This window comes from Gadus chalcogrammus, chromosome 13, assembly GCF_026213295.1.
Source record: "Gadus chalcogrammus isolate NIFS_2021 chromosome 13, NIFS_Gcha_1.0, whole genome shotgun sequence".
Classification (NCBI taxonomy): domain Eukaryota; kingdom Metazoa; phylum Chordata; class Actinopteri; order Gadiformes; family Gadidae; genus Gadus; species Gadus chalcogrammus.
In genome coordinates, this window is record NC_079424.1 from 25377645 (window position 1) to 25399205 (window position 21561).

At 45.8% G+C, this 21561-nt stretch overlaps 1 protein-coding gene across 3 annotated transcripts in view; it reads right to left on the bottom strand.

Annotated features, from left to right (window-relative positions):
• The window catches only part of LOC130401541 (uncharacterized), a 191568-nt gene that overhangs the window by 160782 nt on the left and 9225 nt on the right, over positions 1 to 21561 (bottom strand). The window contains exons 4-11 of one of the 3 annotated variants that reach the window (XM_056605362.1): positions 18974 to 19120; positions 17843 to 17947; positions 17504 to 17575; positions 12054 to 12104; positions 11282 to 11424; positions 10969 to 11069; positions 10727 to 10884; positions 9920 to 10223 (exon numbers count right to left, since the gene is read on the bottom strand). In XM_056605362.1, the coding sequence (XP_056461337.1) occupies positions 9934 to 10223; positions 10727 to 10884; positions 10969 to 11069; positions 11282 to 11424; positions 12054 to 12104; positions 17504 to 17575; positions 17843 to 17947; positions 18974 to 19061 (1008 nt within the window). In that variant the 5' untranslated portion in view covers positions 19062 to 19120 and the 3' untranslated portion in view covers positions 9920 to 9933. Of the gene's footprint in view, positions 1 to 9684; positions 10224 to 10726; positions 10885 to 10968; positions 11070 to 11281; positions 11425 to 12053; positions 12105 to 17503; positions 17576 to 17842; positions 17948 to 18973; positions 19265 to 21561 lie in introns of those variants that run through there. The other 2 variants (XM_056605360.1, XM_056605361.1) reach the window with 2 other exon arrangements.

Below are 21561 nucleotides of genomic sequence, written 5' to 3' on the forward strand. Positions count from 1 at the left end.
ACTTGTTATGCAGCTGTTGCCTGCTGTTTAAAATAAAATGTGACAGACATTTCATTACACATTTGTCCCCCCCTATTGGCGGCACCCGGTACCAACCCTCTTCTTAAGTCCCCATCGTGTTGGTAAATGTCCTATGCAATAAGTGAAAAATTTGAAATGTGAAATCTTAACATTTTAAGTGATACATGAAAATCTAAAATCGAAAAAAAAAATTGGGACTTGGAACCATGTCTGTATCTCATTTAGAAAGGGTGGTCCCCAGCAGACACCTTTTTGTCCACTGTCCCCACCGGGCCAGATAAACGAGTATGTGTGTGTGTGTGTGTGTGTGTGTGTGTGTGTGTGTGTGTGTGTGTGTGTGTGTGTGTGTGTGTGTGTGTGTGTGTGTGTGTGTGTGTGTGTGTGTGTGTGTGTGTGTGTGTCTTGTTTTGCCCTCTACCCCCAGCACCTTGCCAGGGTTGACAGATGGTATAAACTCCTCTCCATCAAACCACGCAGACGAGAAGTTGCAGTTCACTCTTTATGGTGAGGTGAAGTAGGGTAAAACTGAGGAATGGAAGTACAGCATTTCAGTATGAGAAGGACAGAATGCTGTAAAATTAGCTTAGCTACTAAGTTAGCTTGCTAACGTAAGAATATCCATCCATCTAATTTGTTTACAAAGTTTCCTTAATCTTATTATACATCAAACCCCCTTAACATATCAATACAGATAACGTACCAACGATGCTTACAAAGGCCAACTTGAAACCAGAGGAGACGCAATTATGAAGACGAGTGTGAGTACCATGCTTTCCGATCAAGTGAATGGAGTGTAATGGAGTGCAAGGAATGCATATCAGAACGTGTTCCAGAAAAATACCAAAGTTCGCCAGTAGATGGCATCACAGGACCATCAATAGACTGAATTACACTGAAGACTGAATTACACAGGAGAAAACATACATGTAACAGAACACATGTGTTTATATATATATATATATATATATATATATATATACTCCTATGCGTGTGTGTGTGCGGGCGGGGTCCTCAGATCCCCCCTTTTATTTACTCTGATGTACTTTTCATCCTTTCCAATAGAAGTGTGTTTCTATGGGCCCGTTGGCTGTGTCACCGTCAGCAGTTACCAGGGACCGTCCTGCCGTCGCCTCTACCCACCACGGGACCACCACCCTCTCCGGCTACCCACCACGGGACCACCACCGTCACCGTCAGCTGGAGGCCTACCTACACCAATCGCACCAACACCACACAGCCACACTACCACGCACACAACAGACGCACGCTACCTCCCACACCTACATCCCGTTATAGACCCCCCAGCCTTCCGTATAGACCCCCACACACCCACCATCACCACAATAGACCCACACACACATATCAAACCACAGAACACACCAGACCCACACCAACACACCCACACACACAACCACTCAGACCACAAAGACCACCTCCACCATCCACCCGTCCACTCCTCCCACCACCACCAACACACACCCGGTACATTGCACCAGATTGCCCCACCCGTGGAAAAGACAAAGTATATTTTAAAATACTCCAGGCCCTGCACCACAGGGACACAGCGGACAGAGCGGTGTCCTCCCGGGAACTCCCCAGGGGGATGTTACGACAGGTCCACAAATGATCACACTTCATCAAACCCATCACCCACAGACACCACATCACAAAGAAATAATGACAACACCAACACCTGGATGCACAATGACACGTTGATCCTAAAAGAACACTACACACACACAATAGACCAACTCACACAAACACCCCAGCCCACCAACACACTCTCACTTAAGATCACTACCAACTGGGCACACAAGAGATTGGGCCACAGACTATTACCCACCACCTTACATCAACTAGAACACACACTACTCCATACACCGTCCGCCCCTCACTCACCACTCATTACCAACCCACACCCCCTCAACCTACTCCCCCCCTCCCCCATACCGACCAGTTTCCCCTAGAATTTTTTTTAGGCCCGGTGGTAAGAGCTGATAGTGTGATTTTTTTATAATTTTTTCACGGAATGCTAGAGTATTTGTTGGTTATTTCCATGTAAAACACTTGCTTCGCCATCACAAGTTGATAATGATTCAATAAACACGTTATTAACAACAAACTAATTTTATTTACAATACAATTTTTGGTGGTGCTGTCACACTAAATTTGTACCGGCTGCCAAATTTGTACCGGGAGCGTCATCCATATGTAATCCATTCCAAACCTGCCTGCAACAGATGATCGCGTCGTCCGTTGCCGGGCAGGTTTCAAAAAACATTCGCGCTCATGTTGCCAAAGACAAAATAACATAGTACAGTTAACGGATCGCTAGATAACACTTGTTTTTACTTTATATTTGTATTGTATTTCATTGTTTAATCAAATTTAGCAAGTAAACTGAGTGTTTAAAGCAGGTCAAGGACGAAATAGCACAATACAGATAACGGATCGCTAGATAGAAGGTTCGCGAATGTTCGTGAACCTTTCACGTCATTCGAAAGGTTCTAATCATCTGATCATCTGTTGCCGGGCAGGTTTGGAATGGATTACGTATTGATGACGCGCCCGGTACAAATTTGTCAGCCGGTACAGATTTAGTGTGACAGTGCCATGCTAATGATGATATAACTTAATGCTGTCAGATTGTCCGTTATGATGGGGCATAATCTGCGCACAGCGCGACACCGCATTATTCTTTTTTCATTTTTTTTTTTTTTTTTTCTGGTAGGGGAAACACTGTCCCCATACCACCCCACCTCGAGCCTGGACCTTCCCCTCACCGACACCTCCACAGCCCACACTCAGCCACACAGATCCCCCCCCTCCCCCCTCCCTCTGCCTCCCCAACCAGCACCCACACACACCCTAGATCACTCTATTTAGGCCCACGTCAGTCAGAAATCCTCTCACCAGATGAACCTCCGTCTCAGAGGACCGAGCAACAACCAACACACCACCATACACCACCCTCTCTCCAGAGTTCCCCCTCACTCCATCCAGACACTTGCATCCAACCACTCCCACTCCCAACCTACGCCACTCAACAGCTACATAGTCACTGATCTCAGTCCCCTACTAGAAACTCCCCACGACACCTTCACCACTCAGCCTGACAACATACACTGGACACCAAACACAGCACAACACATCCTGGGACTGTAAGCTCCCCGGGGTCCGGGGCCCTGGACCCTGACTACATCATGCAATCCCAATCTGAAGCCCCCTCTAATAACACCAAGTCTCCTCCGCTGTCCGTCCAGTCCACGAGCACACCCTTCACAGCGCACTGTGCAGCTTAGACTCCACCACGTCCTTAATTCGGCCTCGTTAAGTCCCCTCACCATCACTCCCGAGCGCCGACGGCCGAGTGGAACCACCGACCCGAAGCCTCGACCGAACAAGACGATGTTCAAAAGGACCAGACACGATCCTACGGGCATAAAGTTAGGGATTGGACTATTTGATCCATCCAGCCCGTAGTGATCATCGGTGACTCAACCCTGAGTCGGTTCCTTCCCCACACTCACACAGACGTCCACATGGAGAGTTATCCCGGTGCCATATAGCAACACGTCACACAGGTCTGAGATAAACATCCAAGATCCACACCAAGATTCTGGTGCTCTCTCTGGGCCTCAACCACAGGGACAGCCTGTTGGAGCCGGCCGCCAGGGGCCCCCACAACAACCTCACCGGCCCCCGTGGGGCCCTGCTCTCTCTGGGTTCCCCTGGGGCCCTCACCGGCCCTGGAGGTGAGGGCCCCACTCTCTCTCTCTCTCTCTCTCCTCTCTCTCTCTCTCTCTCTCTCTCTCTCTCTCTCTCTCTCTCTCTCTCTCTCTCTCTCTCTCTCCTCTCTGTCTCTGTCTCTGTCTCTGTCTCTGTCTCCTCTGTCTATCCTCTCTCTCTCTCTCCCCCCCCTCTCTCTCTCTCTCTCTCTCTCTCTCTCTCTCTCTCTCTCTCTGTCTCTGTCTCTGTCTCTCTCTCTCTCTCTCTCTCTCTCTCTCTCTCTCTCCTCTCGCTCTCTCTCTCTCTCTCTCTCTCTCTCTCTCTCTCTCTCTCTGTCTCTCTCTCTCTCTGTCTCTCTCTCTGTCTCTCTCTCTCTCTCCCCCTCTCTCTCTCTCTCTCTCTCTCCCCCCCTCTCTCTCTCCCCCCCTCTCTCTCTCTCTCTCTCTCTCTCTCTCTCTCTCTCTCTTCTCTCTCTCTCTCTCTCTCTCTCTCTCTCTCTCTCTCTCTCTGTCTCTGTCTCTGTCTCGTCTCTCTCTCTCTCTCTCTCTCTCTCTCTCTCCCCCTCTCTCTCTGTCTCTGTCTCCCCCTCTCTCTGTCTCTGTCTCCCCCTCTCTCTCTCTCTCTCTCTCTCTCTCTCTCTCTCCCCCTCTCTCTCTCTCTCTCTCCCCCTCTCTCTCTCTCTCTCTCTCTCTCTCTCTCTCTCTCTCTCTCTCTCGCTCCCCCCGCTGAGAAGAGGGAGACCCCCCAACCCATCTACGAGGCTACACACACATACACACACACACACACACAAACATCGAACACGCACGCACAAACACACACACACACACACACACACGTACTTACATAAACAGACACACACACAATAACACGCACGTACACACACACACACACACACACAGTCTTAGCGTGTCAAGATGTAACCCCCGTCATGGCCCCCCCAGCGTCTAACATAGCGCTGTGTGACTCAACATGGCCGCTCTGACGGCTGCAGACTCAAACGCTTCACTCTGTTTCTACTGGTTTAAGCCTGCGCCCCTGGAAGACGGTTAATTATTGAACACGTTAGCATCGTTCATTTTTGTTATTTAACACCCACACAAACTAATTCAGTCACTGTGGTGAAAGGATGAATTAGGTTGTACAAACCTACCTTGAAGGAACCTTTCATTATGTGTCCATTCAGTGGGGTTGGGTTGGTGTTGGGTCTCTTTCTCTTTTCGCCTGGTTGTTGTGGTGTGTTGAGCACCAAAGGCTCTTCAACCATTCAACACCTCCGCCACACACACACACACACACACACACACACACACACACACACACACACACACACACACACACACACACACACACACACACACACACACACACACACACACACACACACACACACACACACACACACACACACACACACACACACACACACACACACACACACACACACACACACACACACACACCTGTGTCTCCTTCACCCTAATCCTGTTGGCCAGAAGGTGAACTGCACCGAGATGGATTCACCGCCTCTTGGTTAAAGGTTGTATTAGCGATTCTGGTTGCCCTGACTTCCGTTGCGAGATTCCAAAAAAACAGAGCCAGCTAGCCCCTCCCTCCTATGTTTTGAAAATGATCATGGACGTGCATTTTCATGAACGTGCATGAAAATGCAAGAGGAATTTGTAGCTACCACTTCGCGTGCACAAGCGCGAAACACCACAACACCCACCCCTTGTCTGTGACTGGTTGGAACACTGTATATTTTGATTTTGAGGTGTTGGTAGTACCATTTGTTCCTGTGTGCGATCTCGTAGCCTAGGCTGCCTAGAGAGACGCGTTTTTTTGACAGCCTGCTTATGGGAAGGGCAGCTAGCGGATCGTGAGGAAGAAGCAGATTAATGTGATACTTTATGTTTCAATCAGAATCGCTGATACAACCTTTAATATGAATACAATTAGGGCTATCAAATTAACGCGTTCATTTCGATTAATTAATCACAGAAAAAAAAAAAAAAAAAACATTAATGGCACTTCTATAGTGCCCTTTGACCCGGTGCGTCATTTGCGTTGAAACAAAATGGAGGCAGACGACGCTGCTCGGCCCAGTGCACGGAAAGTTCAAGTTTAAACTCCCGGACGGAACTGTAGACAGCAACACCGTTATCTGCAATCTCTGTAGTAAGGAATTTTCCTATCACCGGAGTTCATCAACCCTTAAATATCAACTCAACGCAAAACGTTTGGTAGCAAGCTCGCAGGTACGAGCTGCCACAGCCCCTGAAGCTGGCGCTAGCAGCCAGCCTCGTCAAGACACACTCGACTGAGATGCATTGAATCTTGAGTGAGATGGAAATGCTATTAATTTGATCTTAATATGTTAATGAAAGACATGTTTTAAATAAAAGAGACATTTATCTTTAAAGTCTATTATGTGAATTATTCATTGAATCACGAGGGAGACCGGGGGAGGGAGGGAGACGGGGAGGAGGGGAGACGGGGAGAGAGAGACAGAGAGAGACGGGGAGAGAGAAAGAGAGACAGAGAGAGATTGTCCGGCCGTCTGTCTGTGCATATAATACAACGTGGGCCTAAATGGAGTGAGTAATACAATAACATTTAATGTTTTATTTATAATTTCTGATTAATATATTATTATTCTTAAGGCACTTATGGAAGCATTATTCACTAATAAAACAAAAATCATCGGCTGAACACACGAGAACATTCAGTTGGATCCACTGAGTTGTTTATTACAATTATGCTTCATTAACAAATAAGACAGAAAAATAGTCCCTTACATGTGCACAATAAACACGGGGACTAAAACAATAGAAGCAGCAGACTTTACAAATCATCAACAGGTGAGCACGTATCTTTAATGACTGAACATGTTCTGCGGCCGCTTGCTTCCCAACTAAACACAAAAAATCAAGATTCAGTTTAAAGTCATTTACAACATGCAACATTATCCCAAAGAGACACTGAGGCACCCCCCCCCCCCCCCAAAACAAAGCCCAGGGAGGAGGTCCGGGAATAATATCGGAAAAACATTTGTTGTTCTATTCATAATTTCTGATTAATATAGACAGAGAGATTGTCCGGCCGTCTGTCTGTGGTTTCTTTCTACAACTGACAAAGAGACACTGAGGCACCCCCCCCAAAACGAAACCCAGGGAGGAGGTCCCAGAATAAAATCGGAATAACATTTAATGTATTATTTATAATTTCTGATTAATATATTATTATTCTTAAGGCACTTATGGAAGCATTATTCACTAATAAAACAAGAAATCATCGACTGAACACACGAGAACATTCAGTTGGATCCACTGAGTTGTTTATTACAATTATGCTTCATTAACAAATAAGACAGAAAAATAGTCCCTTACATGTGCACAATAAACACGAGGACTAAAACAATAGAAGCAGCAGACTTTACAAATCATCAACAGGTGAGCACGTATCTTTAATAACTGAACATGTTCTGCGGCCGTTTGGTTCCGAAAAATCAAAATTCAGTCTTAAGTAATCCACAACATGCAACACTATGCCATAAACCTCTTGGTTATTATGAATAAAATATAAAATCTGCTTTAAATCAGGTTGTAAATCAGGATTATGATAAAATTATATCAGAGCCCTTAAGACCAAAATTGGTGCCGTCTGAAATTATACAAACATTGACCATCAATAGGTATTTTATGTACAATTCAAGAGAGATCTTAAGCCTTTTCATGGTTTATCATGCTATACTTCAAAGAAGAGAGGGAGAGAGAGAGAGGGAGAGAGAGAGAGAGAGAGAAGAGAAGAGAGGAGAGGAGAGGAGAAGAGAGAGAGAAGAGAGAGAGGAGAGAGAAGAGAGGAGAGGAGAGAGGGAGGAGGAGAGAGAGAAGAGGAGAAGGAGGAGGGAGAGGGAGAGAGAGGAGAGAGGGGGAGAGGAGGAGAGAGAGGAGAAAGAGGAGGAGAGAGAGAGGAGAGAGAGAGAGAGGGGAGGGAAGGAGAGAGACAGAGAGAGAGAGACAGAGAGAGAGAGAGAGAGAGAGAGAGAGAGACAGAGAGAGACAGAGAGAGGAGGAGAGAGAGAGAGAGGAGAGAGAGAGAGAGAGAGAGAGGAGAGAGAGAGAGAGAGGAGAGAGGAGAGAGAGAGAGACACAGAGAGAGAGAGAGAGACACGAGAGAGAGAGAGAGAGAGAGAGAGAGAGAGAGAGAGAGAGAGAGAGAGAAAGAGAGAGAGAGAGAGAGAGAGAGAGAGAGGCACAGAGAGGGAGCGGCCCCCCTCAGCACCCTTCTTGTGTGTGTGTGTGTGTGTGTGTGTGTGTGTGTGTGTGTGTGTGTGTGTGTGTGTGTGTGTGTGTGTGTGTGTGTGTATTTACGCGCAGGGGCCACGTAAATACCGCTGATGACAGAGCCCAGAGGAGGAGGTCCTTTTTTTCTACAACCGACACAGAGAGGCTGACCCCCCCCCCCTCCCAGTCTACCCCCACCCCCGGGAGGAGGTGTGTGTGCAGGGGCCATGCTCAGTCAGGAGGTCCCTTTTGTTTCTACAACCGACACAGAGAGGCTGAGGACCCCCCCCCCCCACCCTACCAACACCCCCGGGAGGAGGTCCTCCTGGGTGAAGGAGGACCAGAAGGTGTGGATGTGTGTCAGTGTGTCTGAGGACCCTCCTCCACCTGGGGACACTCTGTAGAAGGACAGAGAGCCAGCAGGCCGGTCCAGATACACTCCTACTCTGGTGGAGCCAGCGGGGTGGAGAGGGAGGACTGTCTCTCTACCGTTGTACCGGGCAGAGTAACGATCATCATAACAATAAAGACCCCAGGACTTGTTGTTATATCCAAGCCCGCTGTCACCACTCCCTCCTCTCCTTGTGATTCCTCTGTATGTCACTCCTATACCAATCCACTCTACCTCCCAGTAACAGCGGCCAGTCAGAGCCTCTCTACCCAACACCTGGGGCCAGGAGTCAAATCTGTCTGGGTGATCCGGATACGACTGGTCCTCATCAACCAGCGTCACCTTCCTGTTGTCCTCAGACAGAGAGAGGAGTCTGTGGGCCGTGTTGGGGTCCAGTGTGAGGTCACAGGCATCTGAGGGAGAACCAGACATGATGAGCTGCTGAACCGCTCTTCATCCTCATCATCATCATCATCACTAGCACTGTTCTCCTACACTCTGTGTACATATACATAGATATGAACACATACATACATGTACATATGTCAGGGGTTAATCTAAACCGGGAAATGTTTTAATGTTTCAACCCAGCGCCTCCTTGTCGAAAATTTTAAATTACTTAAAATCTCCCGGAATGGAGAGCGAGCGAGCAAGACCGCGCACAGGAGACAGACGTGCTCCTAACCCCGTTCGCATCTGTGTAGCGAGCGCGCAGCACAACAGAGAGGGATCTAGAAACTGTGCATGAGGCAGTGTGCACGTGAGCCTCAGGCGCCTCCTGATTGGCCTGGATCGGTAAGTCAACCAATCAGTTTACAGTGTAGGCGGGCTTTTATCTCTTCTCCCGAACCAAATTTATCAGTTCAGTGAATCTGAGAGTGTCTGAGAAGAAATTTAAATAATAAAGATAAAGTGTTCTTCCAGCAGGTTCCCGAAGTACGTGTTTTTTTTTCTATATACATTACTGTATGTAATGTTCTGCATCTATGGTAACTTAGCCATTTTGAGTAATTTGGCCTTACTATACGAGTCAACATACTGGTCCTTCACAAGCCTCAGAATGATCCATTTCTACCTCAAATTTTCAAAAGCTCCGCACCGCCCTGCTGATAACCCTGCTGATAACGCCCTGTCCTGTGGACACCTTCCCCTCCGTTAGGACAGACTGTTAATAACGTTAAACTGCCATCGCTTTGCTCCCTCGCCATTGATGTTTTCCCCCTTGTGAATTTTTTCTAGAAAAAACCCTGATATGTACACATACATAGATACACACACCTCAGCAATAACGTTATGAACACATCAACAACAATATTATGAAAACATCAACAACAATGTTATGAAAACATCAACAACAGTGTTATGAATACACTCATTCATCACTAGTACTGTTCTCCTGAACATGACATGTGTGGGGGGGGGGGGTCATGTGATGATAGTTACACTATTGCTACATCAACAACAAACATCTCTCCTTGGATCCAGGACTTACCAAAGACAAGCAGCTCAGCGCTGTGATTGGCCGTGCCAGCGCTGTTGCTCGCCATGCAGCAGACCGTGTTCACGCCGTACCTCCCACCTCTGACGAAGAGGAAGCCCCTCTCCACCCAGGCCTCTGATTGGTCGTCTCTGCCGTCCCTCTCCAGGGGCCTGCCGTTGTGGAGCCACTCTACTGTGGGCTCCGGCGTGCCGCCGGCGTGGCAGGTGTAGCGGGCCGTTTGGCCCACGGGCAACACGTGGGTAGAGGAGTGGAACTCTGTGATGCTCCTCCTCCTCCTCCGTGAGCATCACTGAACCTGAAGAAACCAGGAGGAGAGGAGTGAACGTCTACAACACGGATCTAGAGATGCAGCGTCAGACACTGCCTTCACTCTCTCCTGACACCTGTCCACTAGAGGGCGACCCAGGGGATTCACACCCAGTATTCTGGCCTGCCTTTTCATACATGATTGAGTATCACAGCATTGTCTACAAAGATTACCCAGGGAGGGGAAGTCACTCCACAAAGAGATTAACGGGTCAGGGGCGGAGCTTGAAGAGAAGAACGCCAAACCGTTCAGCAGCTCCAATAGAAACTAGTGCAGGTGAACCCAGAAAGGGTTGAACCTTGTGATCTGACCTCACTAGACCACAATAGAAACCTGACCTCAGTAGACCACAATATAAACCTGACCTTTGTAGACCTAAACACATCCAACAACCTTTCAACTCTTAAAGAGTGTATTTACTGTATCTACGGCACAGAGAACAGAAAGGAGGAACCGTTCTCCACTCATGAACACAAACAAAGTCTACGGACCCTCTTTGTTCCGCTCAGCCTCCAGATGATCCAGGTCTAGGACCTTCTCACAGATCCAGTGGTGCAGTCTGTTACACGGTTCTTCAGACCAGCCGTCCTCCCCTGCTACGACGCAGTCTCTTGCTCCGCCGTCATCGCGTGGTTTAACGTGTCTCCAACTGAGAACCACGAGGAGGAGACAGTGGAGGTCAGTCTGTCACTTTCAGAGAAGAGATGCTGCTGAACAGAGTCTTCAGCCTTACCTTGAGGTCATGGGGGTACCATCCACCCACTTGTGGGTCCCCTCTTTCTCTCGATCACTCAGTCCAATCCAGGAAGTATCCATCAATCTGCTGACAAACGCCTGTTTCCAAAGGTAATAGCATCTGTTGTTAGGCAACACAGATGAACACATGCACACACAAACACACACACACACACACACACACACAGACACACACACACACACACACCACACACACACACACATACACACGCAGACACACACACACACACACACACACACACACACACACACACACACACACACACACACAGACACACACACACACACACCAGTTCTTCTCTGCTGTTGATGACCACCAGGTCTGCCTTTCTCTTCTGACAGTCTTCTCTACTGGCCCTCCAGCCCTTCTTAGTGGTAGAAACACGGTAGAGACTCTTGTCGTGAAGCATCCAGCCCTGAAGCGTCAATTCATCTGTTGAATGTAAAAGAACATCCTGAACAAACAGAGAACTGCTTATCTTACGGTCTTCGTTACGGACACACAACCCTGAGACCTGACCTTAACAGACCACATAGAAGCATGACCTCAATAGACGACAATAGAAACCTGACCTTAGTAGACCACAATATGAATCACAGAAGCAGAGGGTGTTTTTGAAGTCCGTGCCTTCACGGACTTGCCCCCCTCTACCTTCAGGAACTCCTCACCCCCCCGACAAACTCACGTACACTCCGTTCAGGATCCACTCACACCCTCCAAACCCGACATACGAAGCTGTGCACCATGGGTGATCGGGCCTTTTCTGCTGCTGCCCCTAGACTATGGAACGCCCTCCCTGACCACCTGAGGGCTCCACAGACTACAGCTCTTTTTAAACGGAACCTCAAAACCCATCTCTTTAAAAGAGCATTTAGCTAAACTTTCTTTGAGGTTCCCCCCTTTCAATAGTTTTTTTGGTATTTTTTTCTCTGTAGCACTTTGAGATTCTTGAATATAAAGTGCATTATAAATAAAATTTATTATTATTATTATTATTATTATTATTTTTGAAATGAATGTTAATGACGCGATTGATTTAATAAATTGGATAAAACCCTCACCGAGTTCATCCAGTAAGTGCTCTCTCCCCTCTTTCCAGGGTGACGGTGAGTCTAGGACAGGACAGAGGAATACAGAAGATATGAGCTCTAAAACAGAACAACATCGTCTCTAAGCATCACAGGACCCACAGCCAACCAAACACAAAGTCCATAATTATTAATACTAATAATTAATATTATTAGTATTAATAATATTAATACTAATTAAAATAGCAATAACTACAGTTATCAATATCATTATCGTTGCTATTGTTACAATTATTCATATTAGTAGGCCTAACACAAATTCTAACAAATACAATAATGATCATTATCATTGCTTTTATTACAGGTTGAGCGCGCGCATTGCACGCTCAGCCTCTAGTTGTAATTAAACCCATAGCTATAATGTGGAAACCCCAGTCGATAATGTAACACATTTATGAGCACATAATATAATTACATTTTACCTATAATGTTACAACGTATAACATTTAGGTTCAGCTATAACGTAATGAAGCAAGCATAATAATTTCCTCTCTACGTTATGAAGCAAGCATCTTTTGCCCGCCAACGGAGCTTCATGCCAATTCATTGTGAACCACGGCCGAGATAACCACCGTAGCATGTCTCTACCTGTTGTGGAAGAGGGAGGGACGGCGGAGAACCAGATGCAGTCGGTCCATAATATCGTAATGACCACGGAAGAGGCAGTGAATGAAGTATTGATTAGACAGCGATTTATTAGATACCACCGCTAATAAACCGTTGGAACACACAGGACCGGTAACCCTAGCAACGCCGGTAAACAAACCCCTCGAAGCCCAATCCCGACGCGCTACGGCCGTCCGGAGGCTCACACAGCTTCTGGCCGTAATATTATATATTACATTTATATCATATTATATACTATTATAGATAGAGCTCCGGGAGTACAAACGGCAACAATCCCTTCTCCTCCATGCTGCGGTTCACCCGGTCGGCACTGCAGGGAACGGTTGGCCGGTTGAAAGCTGATTGGCTGTTACGTTACTTCACTCAGTGGCCACGCTGTTGAACGCTGATTGGCTGTTACGTTACGTCCCTCAGTGGCCACGCTGTTGAAAGCTGATTGGCTGTTACGTTATGTCACTCAGTAGCCGTTGAATGCTGATTGGCTGTCATCACACGAATGTCGCGGTGAAGTTCAAATATTTCAATATCATCCCCATAGATATATATAGAACACTAGATACGCCACGCCCCTCTCAGCCGCGGCACACGGAGCCGCCATCTTGTGTGGGTCTTGAGTAGGTATTCTCAGACTGTCAGACAGCCATAGATATATATGTTCACAGCTCATTTCTCAAAAAAAAACAATGCCAGTTCATTGTGCTGCTTTCAAGTGTGTACACCGTCGTTCAGTACAAACCAGATCAGAGGGAATCACTTTATAATTATATATAGTTATATATAACTATATATATATAGTTACATATATACATATATGTGTGTATATATATATGTGTATATACACACACATATACATATATATATATATACACACTTTTTAACATATAAATGTCATGTGTTAAAAAGTGTGTTTCTTGTATAACATAGAGGAAAAAAAAAAATCTTAAAATCAAACATGGAATATCAACTATGATGTTTTTAGTGTCATCCACTGAGCCATCACCGCTCAAATTTGCTACATCTTTGTATGAATTTTCCATATGGTGTAATGCACTAGACAGCGGGTTGACCCATTCAAGATGGCCGCCGCGGTGGCCGTCAGCCGACCGGAGCTCAACATTGCCGTGACGTATCTAGTGTTCTATATATATCTATGATCATCCCACTGCAGACACAAATGGGCGTTCTCGTGTGGTGGGGGTTCCCCTTCACGCAGACTGGAACGCCCCCTTCTTATTCTTCGTCGCCTTTCTCGCTGAACTGTATTCAAATGTCAAAGTGTTCTACTCCGAAACCATGTAAATAGTGTTCTAAATAAACTTCCAAAGTTTTTCAAATCTTATTTGGAAAATAACTTCACATGGTGTGTCTTTTCACAATTTATTCGTTACCAGCATTCGTAGTGTTGATCAGCAGTGAAATAGTCTGCCGCTGGGGTTGACAAGTTACCGGACTAATACCCATGCAAGTGAACGGAGCGTTCCACGGCATTGAGAAGACCCGTGTAATAAAGGCCTATAATATTTCTGTTTATGGCATAGATTTCTCCTCAGATTAGCCCAATAAAGCAATGAGACAAAAAGAACACAAACGCTTGATCAAAGGCCCGGCCTTTGATCGAGTCTCTACGTTGAATTTGTATGGAGTCATGTCGCCCCTTCGCGTTTGGTGTGGACGCACCTTCACCTGTGCGACAGGCCTGCTATTCTATAGCAGTAAGATGTTTAAAAAAATAACGTCTAACCTGGGCGAGTCGCGGTGTGTGCGTGTGTGGTCTTACCTGGGCGCGTGTGTCGATGACGGAGCCGTTATGTTTGAAAACATAACGTGTTACCTGGGCGAGTGTCGCTGCGGTGTGTGTGCGTGCGTGTTTGTTCTTACCTGCGCGTGTGTCGATGGCGGAGCCGTTACGGTTAAAACATAACCTCTTACCTGGGCGAGTGTGTCGCTGCCTTTGTATTGGCTAGTGGTGTGTGTGCGTGCGTGTGTGTGTGATTCCGTGTATGTTTGTGCACAGCTGCGTATGTGTGTGGTGTGTTTGTTCGGTGTGTGTGGATGCGGTGTGTATGTGCGTGCTTGCGGTGTATGTATGCGTTTGCGTGTGCTGTGTGTGTGTGAGAGCTGCAGGCTGCTTGGCACGTGCACACTGAACAACTTGAGTAACTGGTGCGACAGGCCTGCTATTATATAGAAGTAAGACTAGAGTGTCCGTGTGTGCGTTGCCTGCGCTCAACCTCTAGTAGTTTTTAAACCCATAGCTAATAATATGAAACTGCCCGTTCAGCACGGAGGCAGAACGGGTAGAACTCATCGCCATCATCTTAAATGTTACTGTCGATATTCTATTTAATTTCTGAGCGCATAATGTAATATAATTAAATATTAAAAAAAAGAATTGCCTATAATGTTACAACGTATAATATATTGGTTCACCTATAACGTAACGAAGCAAGCATAACAATTTTCTCCTAACTTCATGAAGCAAGCATAATATTTTTAAGTTTGCCGTATTTGTATATCAGAAGATTCGACCCTGAGGGTTTTTCACACTTGATGCTTTATCTGCGGGCATCGATGTCGTTCAGACATCAGCAGAATCTAGGGGGGTGGGCTTGCAAAGGGCGGGATTGGACGCATGGTCGAAGTTCGCAAGAGGCGGGATAAGTGCGGCCGCTGACACTGTAGTTTGTTTTGGTTTGACCGCAGACAGCACGGAGGCAGAACGGGCAGAACTCATCGCCATCATCTTAAATGTTACTGCAACGATGCATCATATATATTCTGTTGCATTCACAACATCCGAAGAATCGATCAATGAAAGATTAGAGCATGAGTTAGAGACAAATTCAAGAAAAGACGAAGAAGAAGGGTGTCGCGAACGATACTGGAGAAGGAGAGTGTATTTTATTGCTTAAAGGTCCCATGGCATGAAAATCTCCCTTTATGAGGTTTTCTAACATTAATATGAGTTCCCCTAGCCTGCCTATCGTCTCCCAGTGGCTAAAACTTGCGTTCGGTGTAAAACGAGCACTAGGTATCCTGCTCGCCTCTAAAAAAAATGGAAGCTAAGGGGCGCTGATTTGTAATGTGGCCCCATATGGGCGTCATAAGGGGCCAAGTTACCTCCCCTTTCTCTGACTGGCCCGCCCAGAAAATTCGGCCTGCCAATCGGACAATGAGCTACGACCATGCGAGCGCCACATGTGTGGTGCTTTGTAGTTTGGATAACCGTTCTGCTTTGATGCTATGGCGCATAAAACGTCGGTTCTTTGACGTCCCTAGTAATTCCACAACCAGACTGTAGTTGGGGTTATCTCCGCCATGGTTGAGAAGGAATTGGGGGAAAGGAACTTTGGCTTTGACTCCCTGAAGTACATGAACCATGACATTGAGGAGAAAGGGATTGATTGTTGTATGCTTCGTCATTGCGATACATCCACTGTAAGCAGAGCGCATGGTACCTTGGCCTCAAGCTGCTCAGGGCCACACCCCCACCCTCCTTCTTGACCCGCCTCTCTCCTCCTCATTTGCATTAAAGCTACTGACACAGAAACGGCACATTTGGGGAAAGCTCAATGTGCGACTGCCCGTAGTGGCTGTAATTCTGCACCACGGCTGAATTTCAGGAACATCTTCAAATACTGTGTTTGGGGCCCACTAATACCTATATTAAAGCATCCATGAAGTAGCATGCCATGGGACCTTTAATTTCCCATAGCACAAACACTGGGACAAATGCAGTTGATTTCTTGTTTAAACAGGGTAAGAAAACAGGGAGTGGAAGGATGCGACCATATAATGTTCAGCTAACTGTTGGGGGATTTGTTTAATGGAAAGTGTAGTAGACTATGCATGCAAATCAATCATTCAATAGCTTTTACTGTTATTCAGGGCTCAAAGTGCATTGATACAAAAAAAAATGCATGGCAACTACTATTGGTTAGTTGGAAATAATAATAACAAACAGCTGAAAAATGTGTTCATGTTACAACAGCTAAGGCAGCAACCTACCTAACTTTCGTGAACTAAAGCACAGGCTTGTGTGGGGGGGGGGGGGAGGGTGAGGGGGGGGGGGGTGTGAGGGCTAGATTACAGATTGTGGCTACCTGACGTGAGAGATGTTTTTTTTTTCTTAACAGAAGAATGCGTCATTGAGATTAAACATCTCTTCAAGTGATCTGGCCAAGACAAGCAGCAGTAGCCTACAGTCACACATAGCCTACACATAAAACATAAGAAAAATAAAACAGCTAATACAGTCGGCAAGGGGGAGGGGGGATTTCAATATCACAAGACATTTCTGGAGCCTCAAGGAGATGGAGAATGTTTAAAGAAAAATAAGGTTTTGCAAAAAAGTGTCTTTGATGGACATAAGGCTCAGGTGGGAGAGTGTGTCGACGGCGGGGCTGTTATCTCAATCTTGCCGTTGTCTTGAAACATCTGCATCCGCGTGTGTGCAGTGTGTGTATGCACGTGCATGTGTGTGCGTGTGTGTGTGCATGTGTGTGTGGTGTGTGTGTAGGCGGTGTCCTGCGCTGCCCTTGTCTTGAAACGCCTGCATCAGCACGCCCGTGTGTGCAGTGTGTGTGCATGTGCGTGTGTGTTCGTGCACGTGTGTGTGGATTGTTTGTGTGTGTGTATGCTGTGTTTATGGGTGTGCGTGCGGTGTATGTGTGCTAACCGTATTATTATCACTAAATCTAACAAAAACAATATTTAACATTATCATTGCTATTAATACAATCAATGATATGATTACTGTATTGTAATTCTATTCAGGAGGATAGGATTAGACTCACTGAAGCGCAGGGAGATGAGGAGAATACTCAGCAGTCCGATGCTCACAATGACAGTGATGTGAAACCATAGAGCTGTTCAGGAGTAGGACACACACACACACACACACACACACACACACACACACACACACACACACACACACACACACACACACACACACACACACACACACACACACACACACACACACACACACACACACACACACACACGGTCACTTTGGCTAAAAAAAAATCTAAACATAAATCTTAAATGTATTTGGAGGAAATCATACTTTTTTGGATCATTGTTTTGGACTGGATTATTTCTTTTAAATTCTCTATAAAAGGGGCACCTACCAAATCTTCTCTTCTTGGTCTCCTCCCGGTCCGAGATGGTGACCATTGTTACTCTCTGACGGCTTCCACGGCGTCTGGACTTAGCCTTCTTCTTTGCTCTACCAGCTGGTAAAACAACGTCACTTGTTTTCATTCTGACCAATTATCAGCTTGCACTCTGATACCATCAGTGTAAGGAAATGTTTTTCTTCGACTGCACACAGACTCACAAACGCACTCAAGCACACACACACGGACACACAGAGTAATGTACACACTGATATATTCATACTGCGTGGCTGTCATTCACAGTCCAGACTCCCTACGGTCTGCAGAATCCCTCCCCGTCTTGAAGAAACACCTGAAGACCTCTACTGAGAACACCTCAGTAAGTGATGACTGGTACTGTGGCTCTCGTGTTTAGAACACACTTAAGCAGAGCAAGTACTGGTCTCTAGCATACATGTTATTATTCCCTCATTATTGTCATATACGCGCACATAGTTATACAGTAATACACACAGAATCACATACGTACACACACAGTAATGGAGGGGGGACAACATGTGGCCTGCGTGTCACCAGGGTCTTTCACATCGGCCCACGCAGAAAATATGGGGACATGTTTTGTGGGATAATTTAAGATATGTTCATATGAATGACAAACTTTATAGAATTATGTTAAATTCATAAGTACACCTGATATCACTTCAGTTAAATGAGCAGCCATTATTAAAAGACAAAATTGTTGATTACATAAACCATAGTCACTCTAATTTCACGTTGCACTACCATTAATAATAAGTCATGAAAAAACTAAACTTGTGTTCTGCTCCCTAAAGTTACTCTGCACTCTGTTCCACGTATATAACGGACATATATCATAAAACACACAACTACTTGAGATGCCTATCAGTAGTCCGTAACTCATGGGCGTAATCACACGTATAGGAAGGTTAATGTGAGCTTTTTGTCTCGAACACACACATGTCGTTAATTAGGAGAATAAATCTGTCTGTAGGGTCGCTGGTTCATCAGGTCGGTCCCTTTGGCTAAAAACGTTTTCTAAAAGTACATTTCAAATGTATGCAGATGAAAAGACGTTTTTTTTAATGGATTATCTATTTTAACTCCTCTCTAAAGGGCACCTACCAAATCTTCTCTTGCGCTCCCTCCGGTCCAAAGACGTGTCCTCAGGTTCCTCAGAGAGTCCAGGGTCCGGTTCAGAGATGGTAGCCATGGTTCCTCCCTGACAGCTTCAGATACGTCTGCTCTCAGGAGTCGGTTCTGCTATATCAGCTGGAAAAAACACGTCGCATGTTTTAATTCTGAGGAGTCGTCAGCCTGCAATCTGATATCATCAGTGTCAGGAAGTGACAGTGGTGACACTCTTATCAGAGTGAAGACACTCTTATCAGATGTCTTCAGTTGACACACGGACTCCTGCAAGCACAAACAGACACAAGATTATTTTTCATTGAATATAAATACACAACGTACATAGGTATAACATAGGGTTATGGCTGTTTTAGTGATGTGGTTGACATGGTGTGAATTATTGCAACTGTTTGTTCGTCTGAATTCTGCATTCTCCGTTCGCAAACAACATGAACAATTATTACTATTGTAAAATGACAATCGGAAGAGTGACTTTTGTGCCATGACAAGTGAAAGGTAAATGTACTTATCCCAGGAGCAAGGCCTCATAAACACACGCACACACAATCACACACACACACACACACACACACACACACACACACACACACACACACACACACACACACACACACACACACACACACACACACACACACACACACACACACACACACACACACACACACACACACACCTTTGCTGTTGTGCAAGCTGTGATGGACACTTGTAGACCAACACTATTCTCAATTCAGTCCATACTAATTTTATTTTCAGTAAAATATTTACAAGCCAGGGCAACATGTTATTGTTCGGCTGTTGGGGGAAACTAGAATAGATCTCACTGAACCAGATAATCTTAACCAGATCTATTCAACAAGCTATTTTGTATTGCAAGAGAATATCGTCAAACTATCATCATTATCCTTTATAACAAGGCTAATATAGTTATGGGAATGAAGGATAATAAAAAATCAAGCTGTTGAGAATTATTTTATTAAACCTTCATTATAAGGCTTACATACTAATAGCAATGAAGAAACTTATTTATCTTCATTTCCTCCTTTGCACCGCTGCATATCCAGATACGTAGAGCTATAGGACGCTACACCCTTGCCTAGTTATCTGTGGTCTGTGTGTGTGTGTGTGTGTGTGTGTGTGTGTGTGTGTGTGTGTGTGTGTGTGTGTGTGTGTGTGTGTGTGTGTGTGTGTGTGTGTGTGTGTGTGTGTGTGTGTGTGTGTGTGTGGGTGTGTGTGTGGTGTGTGGTGTGTGGTGTGTGTGTGTATTTCACAATATATTCTCAGCCATGGCAACATGTCTGTATTTGGGGGGATGGCTCTGTGGGGGAAACTCCCCGGCCGTCCGAGCAGCCTTGAAACACCACATCCCCATCAGGTCAAACAGTTTAGAACGCCCTGGACCAGAGATCTGAAGGGCTTCACAGGCCGCTTCTTAAAGGACGCCCCCTGACCCTAGCCCCCCAAAGGGCAGGAAAACCCCCCCTAATGTCAGGGAACCTGGAGAAGGAACCCAGAAGAGGGGTCCCTCTCCAGGGATGGTAGGAGTGCAATAGGAGACGTAATAAAGTGCAGATGTAATGGTAGCATAACAAGTGCTATCTGAGAGATATCCTCTATCTATCGATATCTCTTGTCTTTATAGTGTAACACCTAAAAGCCGTTGCTTTAGTTATTTCATGATTTTGTTTTATATGTACTTAAAGGATTTTTGCACTTTTGGTGTACATCTTCATCGTTGAAGGCCCTGACTGTAAGTAGAATCGAAGCACTTACTGACCCACTTTACACACGAGAGAGAGAGAGAGAGAGAGAGAGAGAGAGAGAGAGAGAGAGAGAGAGAGAGAGAGAGAGAGAGAGAGAGAGAGAGAGAGAGAGAGAGAGAGGAAGGGTTCCCACACCTGTTGCTCGTTGACCAATCAGTGGTCATCAGGTTAACGGACGCTCACTCTGATCCACCGTGTCGTCCAATCACAGGGAGAGGGTTGGGCTCACAGAGGGAAGATTGCATTGGGAATCGGGAACTGGGAAGAGTGTGTGTGTAAGTTGTGCATGAGAAAGAGTGCGTGTGAGCTTGTTTGTGTGTGTGCGATAAGTGCGTGTGAGTGAGTGAGTGAGTGAGAGGATTTAAACAGTTATTGCTCAGAGCCAATGTGATTGAGAGGAGGGATATTGCTGCTTTAGTGATGTGGTTGACATGGTGTGAATTATTGCAACTGTTTGCTCGTCTGAATTCTGCATTCTCCGTTCGCAAAAAACATGAACAATTATCACCATTGTAAAATGACACATTTTTACTCGGAAAAGTGACTTTTGTGCCTGGACAAGAGAAAGGTAAATGTACTTATCTGAGGGACAAGGCCTCATGAAAAAGTTAATGTTGACACGCACACACACACACACACACAAACACACACACACACATACACCTTTGCAGTTGTGAAAGCTGTGATTGACACTTGCAGACCAACACTATTCTCATTTCAGTCCATACAAATTTTATTTAAAGTAAAATATTTACAAGCTAGGGCAACGTGTTTATGTTCAGCTGTATGGCTCTGTTG